This window comes from Ornithodoros turicata, chromosome 8, assembly GCF_037126465.1.
Source record: "Ornithodoros turicata isolate Travis chromosome 8, ASM3712646v1, whole genome shotgun sequence".
In the NCBI taxonomy this organism is placed as follows: domain Eukaryota; kingdom Metazoa; phylum Arthropoda; class Arachnida; order Ixodida; family Argasidae; genus Ornithodoros; species Ornithodoros turicata.
Window position 1 is genome coordinate 3,326,372 of NC_088208.1, and position 18,925 is coordinate 3,345,296.

At 46.9% G+C, this 18,925-nt stretch overlaps 1 protein-coding gene and 1 long non-coding RNA gene across 2 annotated transcripts; both read left to right on the forward strand.

Moving 5' to 3' along the window:
• Window positions 1-893: 893 nt before the first annotated feature.
• Window positions 894-1,979, forward strand: LOC135365845 (uncharacterized). Its single transcript, XR_010413956.1, has 3 exons — window positions 894-1,153; window positions 1,227-1,406; window positions 1,924-1,979. It is a non-coding gene; the product is annotated as an uncharacterized LOC135365845 (long non-coding RNA).
• A 6,955-nt stretch (window positions 1,980-8,934) lies between these two features.
• Window positions 8,935-9,714, forward strand: LOC135366359 (uncharacterized). Its single transcript, XM_064599028.1, has one exon. The coding sequence runs from the start codon at window positions 8,935-8,937 to the stop codon at window positions 9,712-9,714; it is 780 nt and encodes a 259-aa protein (XP_064455098.1).
• The last annotated feature ends 9,211 nt before the right edge of the window (window positions 9,715-18,925 follow it).

The window sequence follows — 18,925 nt, forward strand, 5'->3', positions numbered from 1 at the left end:
TTACGCTATCGGAGCTGCGCTTATTGTGTTGCAAGAGGCGACAGTGTGCCCTTTCATCCTCTCACATTGGAGGCAAAGGAAAGACGGGTCTCCGAAGATGCGCAATGAACAAAATAAAGGAAAAAGAAAGGTGTTCCTTCACGAATTTTTGGCAGACGATCTACCGAACAGATTTTTGTTATGAAAATGGCTACGATATGCTACATACAGCCCCTATAGTTTTTAATGAAAAATCTGTATCGCCTAAAAGAAAAGACACCCTGTATATATTTTCAATGGGCATGTTCTTTTTGTAGAGAATATATATCCTGTTTTATACACCTCTGGTCGAACTGGGGTGCGCAAAGGGTGTTTCATGAAGCTGTATTCGATGTAAGTATATGCGCGTCAATATCTTTATGAACGTCTGCCGTGATAGCAGTGGCGTAGCCAGACCTCCAAGGTATATGGGCTCGATACAAAAACTCCCCCCCCCCCCCCCCCCCGCTGCACCTGTGTCGACCACACACATATGTGTACACTGCAAACTGAGGACTAAAAAAAGGAACGAAAATAGTTTATTTAGACGTTCACAGTAAGATTACATGTGTAGGCTGTCATGACCAATGAGGTGGTACGAGATTGGAAGTATTTTGAAAAGCTCATACTTTGAAAACCATTGAAGAGTGCTTCTTAGATAGACGCCATGAACTGCAAGAACTTTCGCGGTCGTCACACTGGTCCCCCTCCACACACACATATATTATGTTCTCGGATTTGCACGATTTGTGTGGGTCGGTCCGTGGCAGGTAGGGAAGGGGGCTCGAGCCCCCCCAGCCCCCCCGTGGCTACGCAACTGCGTGATAGAGTGGTTTCTGAGGAAAATTCAACCTAAGGGAGGTTTGGAAGGACAGCCGAATCAGCGCCGAATCAGGCAACACTGATCAGCGCAGATCTCGAGCGGCAGTTACCCACAATTATCAAACAGTTTTTGTGTACCACTAGATCCCGAAAGTCTGTGAACGTTCGTGATGTCGCACACAAACTGTTGTATCGTTAACTGTACAAACACATACAAGAACTGCCCGCCAGGTACGAGGTTTTTCAGTTTCTCGACGAGGACGTGTCTACAGCACCAGCGAGAACAGTGGATTCGCTGTGTACGTCGCGTGAAGTGAGTGTTGACACGTTTGTTACCCGCGGCGCGTACAATGTGAGTGTAAATTGCCGGTTATCTTTTCTTTTAGTGCCCGTGGAACAGAATGGCAACCATCCAAATGGTCAAAGATATGCAGCTCTCACTTTGTTGGCGGTCAACCATCGACAGATCGTTCGTCACCGGCCTACATGCCGACCATCTTTCCGTCGTCGTACCGCAATGCCTCTACCACTACGATAGCTGAGGACAAAATGTCCCGCTATAAACGGTGGGTTTCATAGTTATTCTTCAGCAGTACTTCCTTGTCTGAGAGTGTGTCGCTGCCTGTACAGATACTAAGAAAGAGCACTGAGGGCATTGTTTTGGTAGGCGTCACCATTCCGTAAGTTAGCTTCACCTCATTGGGAAGTCAAGGCCAGCTGCCAGAGCCGCACTAACCTAACCTGTCACTAAACTAACCTAAGACATCATACACTGACTAGTTTGGTATTAGGTTAGTGCGGCTGTGGCAGCTAGCCTCCCCCATCCCCACCCCGTTGATATGGATTTGGGTAGCCCAGCTGTCAGAGCCTCACTAACGTAACCTGTCACTAACCTAAAATATCACAAACTTGGTTAAGTTAGTTTAGTGCATCCTCGGCAGCTTGCCTTGCCTCGCCAGATTAGTTTCGGTAATTAGGTGAAGCTGACTTACGGAATGGTGACGCCTTTCAGAACAATGGTGCACTAAGTTCTAGGTGAAAACAAATGTATTTTGTGACCACGCGATTTTTTTTTCTACTCAGTTGGAGAAAAAGGGCGTACGGCGAAGGCCAAGTCGTGCGCTGTAGTGACGTACAAGCGAAAGCAGAAGACGTCGGAAAAGAAAAGAAGACAAAGTGTGGAATACAAGACAGAGAATGTGAAGCCTCAGAGTCACCACCTGAGCAAGGAGAACAACAAGTGGAGACACCTATCGTTGGCCCTTTTCCCATCTGCTCTTACATAGAGGAGGATGTAAGGACGACGCAGGAGGTAAGGCAAAATGTGACTAATCCGCGTTTGCTTGAACCGAAATCAGGACTGAAATTTTTTATGTGCACCACCGCACGCTGCCGAGCTGGAAACCGAAGTTCAGTGGAAGGCTTTTGACCTTGGGGCACGTCACCTTTCAGCCGTCTAGCTCGATGAGATGATCCTCATATTCATAGGAGGAGAAGCCGCAGAAGCAACAACAGTTGATCAATTCATCACGTCATTGTTGCTGTGGTTCCCTTTCTTGCTGAATAGCCATTTTATGCTTGTTATTTATTTGGTTTACGACACTTCCGGGTTCGGAACACAAAGCCGGCCTCATCTGATCCAATGGAATTAGGCACAAAACTGCAGGCGTCGAAAAAAAAGTTCAGTTTGGGAAGTATTCAGCCAGTTTTTATGCATTAGAGTGACATGGCACACCTGTTAAACATGATAACCATGAACATAAAACTAATATGCAAGCAAACAACAGCAGCAGCTTGATAATGTTGAATGGGGAGTTTCATTGCCAGGGGTGATACCTTCCTACTCCATTGCTGGTAATGATGTGGAAAATGTAACAATCACCAACGCATAGACTCTTCCACAGTGCTGTTTCAATTCTATGTTATAAATTTCTTTTCATCTGCTTCATCTGGTAGCTACGCTTCCCTTCTGCTTGGAACTCCTTCAGTTCTGGAAGCAAACAAACAAAAATCTCAAATAGCAGGATCATCATATTTGGTCCCAATGTTCTCTTCTCTGCTGCGTTGCTTTTACACAACTGTTGCGTTACAACGAACCTGGACATAGAAATGCAAAGACCGAGCTTTCAATATTCCAGCGGTTCCCAAACTGTGGGTCGTGAAGTGGCCCTCAAATAATAATAATTCAAAAAATGTCACTCCGTGCCTGCTATTCTGAGTCGCCAGGAGGCCCGTGGAAGCAGACCCGGAGGTTTGTCACGCTTACATGCGGGGTACACGATGCTTTCGCTGCATCACATAGCCTTACTTCCACGCCTGCTTTCAGTTGTGCACAAGGGCTAAGATCTATGTTGTGAGAACAACTTTCACTCCCACTAAAGGTCACAGCGTAAGCGTCACTCGTGACATACACAAACGCGCCACATTCACGGTGCGCCGTGTAGTGGCTTCTTCTCGAATTAGAGCGGATGCCAAAAACGTAAGGAAACTGTTCCGTGTGTGTTGTCAGTGAGCAAAGCGTGCAATTTTGCAAACATGTAGTTGTGCAGCATGCCGTGCAGGACTTTTTGTCCCAAGGAACTTGCTCTGAATGTAGGTCCAATAAAATTTCAGTGTTGCGTTTCGTATACCGTTCATGCGCCAAGATCGGAAGATGTCCGGCGTCGCGACGAGGGAAATGCAGGGGGGGGGGGGGCACGAAGCTGCGAAGTTTGGGAGCCACTGGACTAACCTATCGTAGCGTTCAACTTCAGGAGGAAAAGAAATCTAGTCCATCGTCTGCATAAGCTGTTGGAGATAGAGAGACTCGATAGCGCGCCAGGAGAAATACTGCAGCGCCACCATGGGGGCAGGGCTCCCATAGTATCGTGCAGCCAGTACGGAAGGGGGTGGAAGTGGGACAGCGACCCCTCGGTGCAGTAATATTTTGAGAGCTGACTGACCAGATTTCATTTTCTAGCCCTAAGTTGAACACGACTGTTCCGTCCTGTTCCTGTCCCGCCTGTTCGTCCGTCTTGTTCAGTCCAACGTGATGTTTTGCCGTGCCCATCCCTGCTGATCCTAGCAGCTCCTAAAATGTGGCTTTACTTTGCCAAAAAGACTTGGAGTGACATCGAAAGCCCACAAATTTGACTGGTTAAGTAGCGATGTCGTGCTTTTAAACGCAGCGGTCATCTTACGAAGCAATCGAGCATTCTCCTTGAATTTCCTTGTTTTGAGAACGTAGTTCGTGCTGGTCCTTGAAACTCTTGAATACCCTGGAATTGGAAAGTATGTCTTGAAGGCATAGAAGACCCTGGGATTGTCTGCAGTACCGAAAAACCCTCGGATTTTCTTTTGAAGCTGCTAGTGCAAATTCTGCTTTTCCAGGGTCAGAACCATAGGTCAGAGGCCACGATAGCACTTATTTTAACAGGAATGAGTCGGGGGAAGGAGAGGTGCGATAAATGGACGGTACATGGTGTTGTATTAGCCAACTTTTCTTTCTGTCCAATGATATTTAACATTCAGGAATCATGAATCATGTTTGTGAATGGATCACTATTGTGCAGTCCCCCTTAGATTCTCTCCTTGATACCTGTAGCTTATGAACGTTTTTCTGAAACTCTGACGTCCTGGTCACAAACTCTGTTCTACGTCCCAGTCATGATGACGACGGAGCCGTAAACGGTCCTTGAGAGACCCTTCAATTTTTGTTCCAAAATTCAGAGGGAACTCTGAAGTCATAAAGTTCATCGCAAGCCATATGCAATAAGTGAATGATATCGCTCTGGGACCAAAACGAGAACCGCAGTCATGCTAACTAGTGTATGCCCTCCCTTAAGTTTCCCTTAAGTTTAAGTTTAGTTTTAAGATAAGGTTTCCCTTACTGACCTGATATCACGCAGTACTGAATTACTTCAGAAGCCACAGCTTGTGCATTGCATATAAGTATGATTTGTGCTGTATATTTGTACCTGCCATATTAAAGCTTTCATTGCTTGTCTTGGTTTTGTTTTGTGTTCTGTGTTTTCCCCGTGGGCGTTTCTAGAATTTTTACCGGGGGTGGGCAAACGTGCAACCCCCACCCCCTCTTCTTCTGGAGGCGGTCGTTGTGGACTGTGCAGGTGTTTAGAGGTTCCTATTTTGACATCTGAGAGTGACCATGACGACCTATGACTAAAGAGCACACTTTTTTCATGGGCGACCTTGGAGCTCCGGGGAGGGGGGGGGAGCACGCTCCACTTTGCCCCCTCTCGGTACGCCCATGATTTCTCCCCAAGCTCAGGGATGTGTTGCCTAACGTCAGTAATAACTACCCCATGTCCTTCTCTTTTTCAGGTTGCAACGCAGACAGACAAAAGTGACTGTGGCGTACCTGCGTCTGTTTTCCTCAGCTGCCTTCTGAATTCCATTGACTGTGAGGCCTCTGTGCAGTGTAGCCAAATTCTGGTATCCCCAAAAGAGACATGCGAGAAAGGCATTGGGACTGTAACTGACGACCAGTTGTATCATCGTAAAGGATTCCATGGCTACGAGACTGTTTCTTCACATAGTGACCATGTTGAAGTCCTCAAGGACCTGACTGGTGTGTCAACTGCCTGCTTTGCAGTTCTGTTAGGACTGTTGACACAGGTACTGTGACCTTTTTTGTGCTAATAAAGGACCCCCCCCCCCCCCCCCCCCCCCCCCATTCCCGCCCCAGTGTACCAATAGAGCCTGAAGCTTTGGGGAAACAGTTCACTCAGAATTTGGTGGGTAAAAATTGGGGAAATAAATTCATGTTCGAAAAACATGAAAATTTGGGTGGAAACCTTGACAGGCAGCTCGGGGAGAAATTGGCTTTCGTTGCTCAAAGCAGTAATATTCACAACCGGCATATTTTTATTCCAACATTTTTACTTAATGCCCTTGTTCACAAAAAGAAGGGATGGGCCAGCTGAATCCTCGAATCATAGGCAAGGATTTGGGAATCTGAATTCTAGCGCTAAAAACGGTGAATCTAATCTTTCCAGTTCACCAATCACATTTGTTTGTTTCTTTTCAAAATTAGAGTCCGCCGAAAGCCTGTTTGGTCAGCTGGTGTTTTCTTCTACTTTTTTTTTGTCTACATTTTTGGTCTGAAAGAGTTCAGGCAGGACCTCTTACGTTATAAGTTTAAAAGTAACATGCTTTTGCCATTGATTGTTTCTTAGCTTTAATGAAAGAATTCAGACTCGAAGGTTGATGCATTTCCTGTAGTCGATGAACAACATGTCAAATAGATAACATCTAAGCAGTACATGGGCATGCTTTCTACTGAAAGTGAACTATTATTTATAGAGGCACTAAAATGCATAAACCAGTTTTTCTTCAAATTATATTACATGCTATGTTAACTTCGTACTTGTTATCATAATTCAGAGCTTTGATTCCGTTTCGGGCCCTTTCTCCCCTCCGGGCTGTTGACCCACAACTCGCATGAACCTTTAACATGTCGTACCTAACCCTTTAAATACCATGGCAGTGATGAGGACAGTGTCCAGAAGAAGAACAGTCTCTGCTCGAAATGTCGGCGGCTCGATCGTTTTGAGGCAACTCACTATGTTACTTGCCTACCGGTTCGCTGTACTTCTACCCGTGTACTTTCAGCAATGTATGCCTTTGTACAAAAAGAGGGGTTTGACCAAATGTTGCAGATTTTTTCGCATCTTAATGAACCAAGTATTGCACTCATAAATTTGTTAATTTGTCAGTATTCCTTGTCTGCGAAGTACCTACTGTTCTGTGGTGCACAGGGGCTGTGTTTACCCATGATTAGGGAGTGACTTTTTCGGGTTAAACCTGATTCCGCCCGGTTATTCCCCCCCGAGCTGACCTCCGACCAATTCGGGTTAAACCCGATTTCTCCCCGAATTCCAGTCACTATGAAATCCTCAAGTGACGTTTCCACTGAAGACGAACAAAGGTCGCCACGTGTAACACATGCACGAATGGGTCACTTACGTTCCCAGCAATACACCCATGTGTGTCAACACTCTCTGTCTTCGGGGATTACCGCTAGAAGGTCACGATCCCGCAAAAAAAAACAAAAAAGAGAGATTAGGGAAGGACTTAATAGACAAGAGGAGAAACAAAAATACCCAATAACATCCGAAGGCACAATTATCGCCCGATTTCTCTCCGAATTACAGATTTAAAAATAGCGCCCGATTTTTACCCCCCGAATCTGAGAAAGGCATTGAACCCGAAAACGTCACTCCCTACCCATGATGCATCATTGGAAACAATTGACTGGATATGACAGCGTGTGGCCGCACGCTGCCACCACATGGACAGTATGGACGCCATGGACTGTAGTGGTCCAGTGGCGGATGGGGGAGCTGCATGAGCACGCTACATGACCGTCTCTCAGTAAACTGAATCCCTGATAAATGGAACTGATTTCCCTTATCCCTTCAGGATCCGTTCAGTGAGAGTCTACTGTAACTGATTTTACTTGTTGTGCTACACCGATGTCTTCCGCTGTGTTTGGTTTGTGCTTTGTTTTTGGAAAGGGATGTATCCTTTCCCAGAGGGCTTTGTTCATAAAGTGTGAGAACTTGTAAGTCGAGGGTTGACTGTAGTACTCGAATGTACTCGAACTGTAGTACTTAAGGCCCCCGGTTCTCTGCTGCGGCAAATTCAAAATTCTGCGGCACCGACTTGTGAATTCCGTGATTTTCTGCGGCGGGCAGTCAACAGCTGCTTGAAATAGGAAACACCTTGTTTTCTTGGATAACGTGGGAACAAAATAATATTTTATAAAATTACAGATTCAAAGCACTGCTGTGACTCAGCATTGCATACATGATATCTTGTGTTCTGCCCTGACCAAGAAAGCCATCTGTCGCCTGGAATCATTTTATACTTGCTGAAAGGTCTTTCGGCATCTACAGAGTTTACAGCAAGATTATAGGAAGGAGCCTACAATACATGCCCTGTGGAAGTCACATCTTTTGGGACGCCCTTTTTATTTCTGGGCTGCAGGCATCATTTAAGAGTCTTAAAAGGCAACCTCCCAAACTGCCACTGCTAAACTGCACACAGGAGAGACGCTGCCCCTTCCTTGGGTGGAGTATCCACAACAAACTTGGGGTAAAGTTATTATGCTGTGCTACAATCTGTCTGTGTAGGTCCTGCAGCATGGGCAATTTTGTAAAGTAGGCTTCACCTCATGCATGAAAGCGTCAGGCAAAGCCCACCTTCGGGAAGTGTCGTTCATACTCTGCGAATAGTCAGATATTCGGAAATCCAAATATTGGGTATTCAATTTGTGAATGAAATACTTTGACTGATTGATATTTGATTCGAATTTGAGACCTCAAATATCTGTACACCCCTAAAACTAAGGGATTCCATGAAATTCTGTGCTATGTGAAGGATTCCGCAAAGAATCCGCCATTTTCACGCGATCGCTGTGCGCATGCGCATCCCCCGTCGTCTGCTCTTCTGGTTGAAAACAATGGAACAATAGCTGAGACCATTGCTGAAAACAGCCGTACCCATTACTATACGTTAACGCTGCTATACACCATTTTCCCGTTCCTGGATTGCTTCCTTAAATGAGTGAGGCTACGCTTCTCGGCACCAGATATGTATGAAAGGGCCCAGGAACGATAACGAATAGCTTTAGTGCTGGATGACTGCACTGCACTCAACAAGCGCAAAAATCTTCTTCTTCCTCGTCTTCAAAACAGTTGTGCACAGCTTATTGGTCTGGCATTGAATGACACGGACACGGTTTGCTCCAGGGTCATGTTGCATACATCAAACGGACACTTACACTTTGTACAGGGAGAAGGAGCAGGAATAGGCCTCGAAGCCTCAGATATGGATATTCAAAAAGTGAATGCATGAAGTATGCTGGAACGAAAGACACAGAAACCGCCACGCTCCTCACAGCACGCGTTCCTCACGTGCATTTGTTTTCAGCCATTAGCAGACGACATTCGAGAGGGCGCCACATCTCAGGAAAATGGTCTATTCCCGCGGAGAACCCGGGGCCTTAGTAGTACTGGACTGTAGTTGTGGAATAGAATTTCAATTAAGTTCAGTACAAGTCTGTGCATTCAAGCTGGACACCCTTCTTACGTGATGCAGGTCAAGACTCCGCGCTCGACTGACATCAGCCTGGAAAGCCGCCTCCTCCTGTTCCTGATCAAGATGAAGCATGCCCTGACATTCGCCACACTGGGTGCCCTCTTCGGCATACACCGCACAACTGCTTCCCGGGCGTTCTACGCCGTTCTCGAGACTGTGTTTGCCAAGACGCAGGAGCTGCTGGTTTGGTTCCCAAGACATGTAGTGCAGGACGGCATGCCCTCTTCCTTTCTGGATAAGTATCCCACCTGCAGGGTGATCATAGACTGCGCGGAGGTGCCCATTCAGAAGCCACCCGAACTGAGCGAGCAGATTAGGTGCTGGAGCAGCCGCAGGAGCGACTTCACGCTCAAGTTCCTGGTTGCCGTGGCGCCCAGCGGCTTCGTGTCGTTTGTCTCGAGCGTCTTCGGCGGTCGGTGGAGCGACGGGTACGTCGCCGCAAACTCCGGCTTGCTGAACCTCCTCGAACCCGGAGACGTCGTGGTGGCGGACAGGGAGTTTCCCAACATCCGCCGCGACTTGGACGCGCGGCAGGTTGCGCTCGAAATCCCGCCTCTTGCTCCCATGAACGAGCGGTGCACGCCCGCGGAAGTGGCACGCACGTACAGGATTGCCTGTCACCGTATCCACGTGGAACGCTGCGTTAAGAGGATCAAAGCGTTCAACATATTGAGTGCAAAGCTACCGCAGGACCTCAAAGGGCATGTGAACAAAATTGTGACTGTGTGCTGCGTTCTTGTGAACATGCAGAAGCCCATGTTCAAACAGGTATGAAGGAAGAGATGTGAATGAAAGCTGAAGAAAGGGCAGGCATTTCTGTTTAGTGCAAAGGTGGCGCTCCGGAAAACATTGCATTCCAGTGCCTCGAATTAGGGACCTTGAGTGACATTTCAAGGGGTGGTGTGCTACATTCGTGATTCAATGTGCGGCGATATGTGTGAGCCATTGTACGCTAACCGTGAATTCACACGAGCGACACTCACCGCAAAAGAGGAAGACTAAAAAAATGCGCTCAACGTCCATTATTCATGTACACTGCTCACCGTAGGGAATATCCTTGCGACACTGACACAAAATATTCCATTGCACACGACAGGAAAGACACTGACAGTGTCGTCTGCTAAGTGCGCAGTACGTCACTCCCCATATTCAGCACCGTGTGAATTCTCAGCATAACATGGGACGGAACTTCATCTCTGTGAGCAGTGTTTTCGCTTTCTCTTCCTCTAGAATCTTCCGCGAGGATGTCGCTCGTGTGAATACACAGAAAGACTACCAACAAACTAAACTCTTTACTGCACATTGAAGACATGACACTGACTAGCACATGAAGTGGGAAAAGGTGTCTTGTCTTGAAGCTAGTGTGGCACCGTGTCTTTCCGACATTTATATCGGAAAGACAACAGAAGTGTTATCCGTTGTATAAGTAAAATCTGTGCAGTGGAGGACCTCGGGAAACCATCATACCACATCCAAAACTTGAAACATAACGACATCTATTCTACGATGTCACGGGTGTGGCCGTCTTCCAGGTTCTAGCTGTAGCTTCCCGTTTACAAACTGCAGGTAAAGGAAATGGACTGCTCACGACACCAGTAGGGACACACAGGGGCGGATCTAGGATTTTTTCGAAGGGGGGGGGGTCGCTATGGACAAGTGCCGGGTGCATGCTGGGATTGGTCCATTGAACCCTATGTTCAAGTCTGGAATTGAGGGGGGGTCAGGACATCTGTACCCCCCCACACACACACCTAAATCCGCCCCTGGGGACACATCATCTTCAATATGTACCACGTGGTGCCACCATTACATCTGCCTGCACTAACCCATCTGGACAGCAGCAAGGTCATCCTCGTAGCTTACCAGCAAAGCGACGTACCTGGATGACTGCGCTACCATACTGCACCTGTTGTTTTCTTGAAGTGGCTTTCATTTCGCTGCTACACATACAAGCTTGGCTATGAAATTGCTCTTTGTCGCAGAGACCATGTGCAAGTGCTGCGAGGACAGTATGATATGTGCAAATTTTGTGTGCTTTTGAGGTAGCAGAAAGCCTCTCTCACCACAGCAAGCTGAATTCAGGACACAGGCATTGCTGGACAGTTGTTACCGCTATCGAGTTGAACGTCTTTTCATAAAGTGCATGCTTTTCATCAAGCGTGTCTTTTCTATCGAGCTTCTTTTATCGAGCATAAAGTGTCCATACTACTTTCCATGGTGTTGGGCTTTAGTTCACGTTCAACAGGATTATAGTTGTGATATGTTGCATCAGCTGTTCAAGGCAACAGGAATTCTCCGTGAGTCCTAGCATGCCGTTCATGCTTACAACCTCTTCTGGCATGTATGACGAGCATATGATGAGAAGGAGGTGGTGGGAAAAAACGTTTTCTTGAATTGCACTCCTTTAAATGTTGCGCTTGTCTTAATTATTTGCAGACTTTCTGCAATTTACGTTGTGTGCTCCATTAGCATTCAACTTCAACTGCTTGTTGCAGTCCGCCTTCACCTTGTCTGGCAGTGAAGCTTGCACCAGGGGCCCTATTCTCATTGAGGTAATCGACCCCTATTACTTTGCATCTTGCATCTCATTAGTCGTTACTTGAAGAAGGCGTGAAGAACGGAAATGAATGTCGTGGCCCTTGTGCAGTAGCAGATGCAGACAGTGGTTGACCTTCATTCACTAGAGAAAACTTGCGAGGGATAAATATCTCTATAGATAAGGACAGAGCCTATGGGTGGAGCGTGTTCTGGTAGCTCTGCCGGACAGTTTGTGACGTAAAGTCATTGAGGTTGATCACTTTTTGATGAGAATAGAGACCCACGTTTCCACTGCAGAGCTTTCACTATTTGTGTACAATTGCTGCCATGCACACACCTTCTGTTCAACCTCCCCAGTTGCAGTGTGCTTGTCTAATGGACCTTTTCCACATTCGCATTGTGTCCAAACAGCTCTCCAGCCAATGATGGAAAGTACTTTAACGGGGTTAAGAAACCAAATGCAACCCACTAAATGTATGGCATCATTTCATAAGTAGCGCCTGAAGATTTAGGGTGAAACCCGATTTTTACCTGGCAAATTGCCTTCACCGGGATGTGTAGGAATGCACTAATTTACTTGTTTGGCAGAAAAATTCAGTTACATCACCGTTTGTACCAAACCAGTACAGTTAGCTTGAGTAACTGAGCACAATTTCTCCCGGAATTTAGCATGCTGGAAGTTCTTTCACCCGAATTCGCATGAATTTAGAGAACGTGTTTATTTACCCGATTTTTGCCCCCCGAATTTAGAAAAAAAATATTTCCCGAAAACTTGAGGCTCTATTCATCAGTTGTAGTCCATGCAGCTGACACGCAAAGTCCCACATTCATCACTTGAACAGTTTGTTTTTACTATTGGATTTTTAAAACTGCATTTTTGTCGAGTCACCGTCGACGGTGGCGCCGAACCATGCTGGAGACATTGACAGACGAACAGGGAGTGATGCTTTAGGTGTGCACGCTTGCTCAGAGTTCCGAGTGTCGAAAGTGTTGAAACCGGTCCGGGGTCTGTCTTTACAACAGTTTACGTCATCATGGAAACGAAAAAGAATGCGCTTCCTTTCTCGAACACAAGAAATCATTCCAAAGGCGGTTGAGGAGGTTAAGAGTAGAGAGCGATGGAGGAGTTTGCTTGGCGCGCAACCTTTGGATTGCAATAGCTTCGTAACGCGGGATCGTAGAGCCATAGTGTTTCGATGTGCATGTTCGGTACACATACAACAACAACAACAACAACTTTATTGCGAGATGGTGAATGGGGAGTTTCATCACCAGGGGCGATACTCTACCCCATTGCTGGTGGTGATGCGGGGGTTTCTTCAAAAGATTGGAAATTGTTTCAGAAACCCTTTAAGTACCGAGTACTCGAGTAGTACTTCAAGCACATTTCTGAGCACTTGTACCTGTGTGCTTTCTACGGTACTTAAAAGTACCTTTCTTGCTAGAACTTTCCCACGAAGTACTCAAGTACCCAAACTTCAACTCTGGACAAAAATCACCAAAGTACCAAAAATGATTTGTGCTTTTAAATAGCATCTCTGAAGAAGAAAATTTATTGTTGAGAGGATTGAAATGTTGGCAGAGAACTAGTGCTTCTATGTTTATGTGAAAGGAACAGAATGCTGTTACCAGTGGTGTGAGGATACACAAACTAGTCTTTTGTTTTGGAATTAAGTAAGTCAAATTAAGAGTCAGTTTTTTTAATTATAACGATTAGAGCCAAAGAAAGTTGTAGAGCCAAAGACAGACTTTCGGGATAAAAAAAAAAGCAAAAAACGCGAAGAACAGCGGATCACAGCACTCTCAAGCAGCCACAGCGCGAAGTCACAGTTCTCATTGACATTTTGGCTTGACATTGTCTCCTCCGCAACAGGTCTCGCATCAGTTTTATGCAAGCTCGAAAGTTTGTGTTGGGAGGTAGGCAAAAAAAGTATCAGTTAGAGGTACTGGAGGTACTAAGTTGCAGTCATCATGCAGTTTTCATGTTGTTGTATAGCCCGCTACGACTCCCTCTTTCACATTTTGGCTCTAATCCTTATAATTGAAAAAGCTGGCTACTTTTACTTACTTAAGTAATTACAAACAAAAATACTAGTTTGAGCATCTTTACACCACTGGTAACAGTATGCAGTCCATCTTTTTGGTATGTTTTTTTTTTAAACTTTGGCTCGTTTTTTGTAGAACACCTGTATTTCACTATGTGCCATTGGACCACATGATCAAGTAAAGTAACTTTCTGAGAGACAAACAAGCTTTCATTTTTAATTGGCCACATAGATTTCATTGCTGCAGATCACAGTCCTACAAAAAATGAAGATGAAAAAAAGAAGCTCCATCCTTTTTTATTTCCTTCGTGTTCTTTTTAAAAATATGTTGTACTTCAGAAAGCAGCAAGGGAATGCTCAGAAATGTATAATATCTGTTGGCCTGTGCTCTTTTTCTCCTTGAAATATCCTTGCCCATTATACTCGAATATTGCCGGAATACCAAACTAGGCGGGTGATGTTTGATCGGTCAGTGTATCATACTATTTTGCACAGCACAGCTGACTGCCTCTGTACTACACGTACAAATGACGTTATCTGATTGAGTTCATATTCATGGGTGAGCACTTAACCAGGAAGGCTTCATATGGTACTTGCCAAGAATGTTGCGAAAGCTTTGCTCAAAAAGCAAGACATAACTACCAAGCAGCGAAATGAAAAGTTTTACACATTAAGTTGGCAGTGTGCTTGATGAGTACTAGAAGTACATATTTGTGATGGACCACCTCTCATGGCATAGTGGTTAGGATGATCGCTTTTCATGCAGAGGCTGGGAAGTGACGTGGGTTCGAATCCCGCCCACACATGCAGTGCTGTCTGAGGGTTTTCCCTTGGTTTTCGGGCACACATTCCTGACGAATGTCGGCACAGTTCTCTCTGAAGTCTGCCCGGGACGCATACCAACTCCCCCTGTGCCCCACTCCTTCCTGCTGTCCTCTCTCTGTCTGTATGCCGGTCATAGCCACAGTTACTTCGCAGCACTAACACAGAATAATAAAAAAATTACAATGGGGTACATTGTACTGTACCTGAGGTAAATGTCACCATGTACACAGTTTTTAGCTACTTTGCTGCCCGTTGATCCCAAGATCGCTCGGTTAAACCCAGCCTATAGGATGGAGGCGGAAGAGTAGAAATTGTCCAGACATGCCGTCTTCCGCCATGGACGTTAAATGTGGTGTTCCGTGTGCACGACCTACTAGATTATAGCAGCCATGTCATAATACGCTCTGCAAGTAACCGAGCGACCGAGCGTTCTGCGCATATCTCCTCTCCTGGTTACTCCACATGGCGCAGCCCTCCCTCTTCCCTCTCACTGCCTCCTCTCATGCGCAGAGACGCACTTGCACCCGTCCGCACAATCCGCTAGGGGCGCTACTCCTCGGTCCGCGAGATCTGCATCATGATTGGATGATGGAAATTGGAATTTTCAACGCGCAGAAGCGGACGCACGATTGCCGTAGCAGACGATGTCAACAGTATGAAAACGCGTAGACTAATGATGATAATCAACTTTAGAAAGAAGCATCTCTCGTGGGACATCCACCGCTTGTACCGGACCGATGAGTATAGCCAGCGCCTCCTCTATTACTCAATGCCTCTCCATTTGGTCAGAGGTGCCGTACTGCGCATGCGTATTAGTTCACGTTCTCTCGTTTGACGGCGCCACTACCCTACACCCAGGTCTGACGCGCGCTGACGTCACCTGCCGCACATGTTCGTGTTTTGATGTTTTCTTTGTAATCACTCGCAAGAAAGTGCTTGCTGCACACAACGGAACAGTTGGAAGTAGTGTTCGGCTCCCAATCTTTCCTCGCTATCACTTTCTACCACTTCTTTCGTAACGCGAGATCCGCAGGCACCTCGTGAAACGATACGCCTTGCTCCTTTTTCTTGGTCCCAGAAGTAAAAAATGGCAGAAGGCAGTACGCAGTAGTGCATTTTTTGAAACGTTCGAAACCGCGCTTATCGAAATCAGACAAGAGCGCATAGCAGACGACAAGGGGTATAGGGAAGTGGCGCCCTCTACGTGCCCTCCGCGGGAAAGGGAAGCGACTCGGCGCATCTGCAAATGGACAGGCATTGCTCTGGAGGAGGCACTGGTATAGGGACCGTGCGACACCTACAGAGGGCGCGCTGCTCCGTCGCGACAGCGCCGCCAGTGGCGGTCTTGGACGTATCCAACGTGATACCGCGCCGCCCGTTCTATGCATTCTCAAGTGGAACCGTAGCTTGCGTGGCGACCTCCGTAATTAGAAGGGCTAATTTTCGAAGTGCAAATAATGTGGAACCTTTCTGGGGCGCGAACGAAGAGAATGGAGACAAACTGCACAGAAGCAACCACCGTATTTATAATGCATCTAACAGCACGGAAGGAGAACAGCCACTCGCGTCTGCCCGGTCAAAACACCTGTAAGTGATACGTCGAGAGGATGGTTATTTGACTCCTCACAAAATGGCTTGCTAGCGAAGGCTATACATGTGTATTCCTCTGACTCCAGCCATTTGTAATATCATGTTTTTGACTGAGTCTTGTATCCCTTTCGTCGTCCTTGCACACACTGAAATTCACTGAAATTTACATCGTGCGTCCGTTTTCTCCATACAAATAAACACGTGGGGTCACAACTTATTGCGTGAACTTGTACTGCAGTTTTTCCAGTATCTTCAGATACAATAACTCTAAAGAGATCCTCAAAGAAGAAAGTATATGAGTTTTTACCTCGGCTACCTCCGTAAGCTTGCGGGACGACAGCTGTGAAATGGTCGGTGAGTAAATACTAAACAATTTGGACAACGTAGAACTTCTGTTCTCACTGTGAGACTCGTCATACCGGGAGCAATATCGGCTCTGGGCGGAGCGACCACGTTCGAACCCGCGATCTGGGGATTAGAAGGCGAACACGCTACCGACTAAGCCACCGAGACAGGTCCTGCCATTACTGTTTTCCTCCATTTGCACACCGCACTCTCCGTCCCCGCAAAGTACATCACTGCTAAACTTGCCGAGAGGCTGACGTCGTACCGGGGTTGAATACTGGCCTGTTTCTTCTTCTTTTTCTTTTTTTTTTTGTAGGCGGGGGGCAGCAGGAAGAGACGAAGTATGTTGAGGACTCCTGAGAAAGTGTGCTTAAAAAACTCGCAAATATCAACAACAACTTTATTGTGAGATGATGAATGGGGAGTTTCATCGCCAGGGGGCGATACTCTACCCCATTGCTGGTGGTGATGGGGAGAATGAAATAATGAGACCCTTCACAATAAGGATCGAAGTCCTATGGTGTCAAAAAGGGGAAAAGAGCTTTGAGGGTAGAGCGTTGTTGGACTGGGTTTGGCCAGGGACCAATCAGGGAGAGAGAGAGAGAGAGAGGGGGGGGCGAGAGTCCAGATGGTTAAGAGACCCGAAGAGTGCTGTTCGGAAATGTTGGTAGTATGGGCAGTGAAGAAGAATGTGCTCTAGATCTTCTGGAGTACCGCAGTGGCAGCATCTAGGAGAGTCAACTTGTCTCAAGCGGTGACGCCACCTGAGGTCTAAAGCCACATCAGGTCGCATCCGATGAATTAATGCAGCATCTTGACAAGAGTTGTTTCGTGGCATGCGGAAAGCGAGCGTTGGATCAACTATTCTCAACATAGATGGGGGAGAATGTCAGGTGTCCATTGGCGGGCAGCCAGAGGAGTCACGAGGCGTCGAAGTACGGACCGACGATCTCCTCTTAGCAGCGCAATACTCTTCCGTCTCCGAGACGAGAGAGCTGCTTCTGTGGCGCTGTTCGCCTGTTCATTCCCCTCGACACCACAATGGGCTGGAACCCACTGGAGATCCAGCCTGTGCCCTGCTTCGTAAACAGGGTGGTAGGCCATTAAGACATCCGTCACTAGGAGTACGGATGAGCCGCGTATGCCAGAATTTTAAATAGCTTGCAGTGCAGAGTTTGAGTCAGTGAAGACTGCCCATTCCCGTGGTGTAAAATCAACGATGTGCTGCAGAAAGAAAAGGATGGCATAGGGTTCCGCAGCTGTTGACGAGGTTTGATGCGGAAGGCGTCGTCCTTGCACTACCCCGCTTCGGGTGGTATTACGAATGCCGCGGCGGAGTTGCCGTTTCTTAATGCGCCATCTGTATATGCTGCTGCAGCCGTAGAAAACTTTTCGTCTACCAGATCATGAAAATGGTCTCGAAGGATTTCAGGGGGAACCCGATCTCTTCGTTCCAGAAGCTTCGGAAGTCTTACGAAGGTGGGTGGTACCAGCGGTGCTAGGGGGCTTGCTGCAGTTTTACGTCCTTAGGCAGCGTAGGTCAGCAGCTCCGTTCTAGTGATTGTAGGTGAACTGGCGTTGCTATACTGTTTCTTAATTGTTTGCCCTGGCCGTCCAATGCAAGTGCGAGGAAGTAGTTTGCGGCATGTATAGATTTGAGTTACCTTAGTGGTGCGTACGGCAGGAAGATGCAGAGCATGGACTTACTGAAATGGGGCAAGGATGTTCGAGGTCACTCGCGAAAATTGTGCATTCTTTATTCGCAGGTCGTCATGATTTTTTTTCTCAGATGAATCGGAAGGTCTGAACACCCGTACAATCCACATCCGTCTCCAGGAAAATAGGTGACAGTGTTGCACGCCCTGTCCTCCCTCTTGGAATTACTTTACCACCTCACTGGAAAAAAATCATGAGAAAGCTGATGACACCAGGGGTGGGTCCAGACCCTCACTTTAGGGGAGGGGCGGTTTTTTGTCGAAATGCGTAGCGGGGGTGGGGAAAGGATGGAACCTGACGTTTAACATTATGATGCATGTTCGTGAGGGGGTGCGATCCCTCAACCACCCGCGCACTTGGGTACGCCACTATTATTCATTGCCCAAGCAGCACAATGTACTGGTAGTCGAGTGCAATAGGAGTGGACGATTTGTGTCTTATCAATGTTCTTTAGTTTCACGAGCCTATTCAAGGCCTTCCACCTACCCGTCCACCCCTATTGCATTCGACTTTGAGTACATTGTGCTGCCTGGGTGACAACGTCGCTTTTTTGACAGGAAAGCAGCTGTTGTCATCTGTCATCTGCCGCCTGGTGCCTTCTGCCGTCTGTCATCTGCCGTCTGGTGTCACGTGATCAACGCTTTTAGCGACGTCATCAAGACATGCAGTTGACTGCAGGGCTTATCATGAGGGCCAACCGCTTCGGCTGCCGGCAGAAAGGGGAAGTCAGAGTCACCCACGCGCTGTTCTTTAAAAACGAGAAGAGAAGGACGGACGAAACACACATTTTCAACTGTTTTACTAAATAGACGAAATGGGTACATCCAAAAAGGTTCCAGAAAGAGAACCAGGAAAACCGGCTATCCGAATCACGGATCTCTGGCGGAATCACAGCCACGGAATCGACTGATCGCAAAGTCGATCTT

Excerpts from the sequence above, each read along its gene's own strand:
- LOC135366359 (XM_064599028.1), top strand. The coding sequence starts at position 8,935 with ATGCAGGTCAAGACTCCGCGCTCGACTGACATCAGCCTGGAAAGCCGC.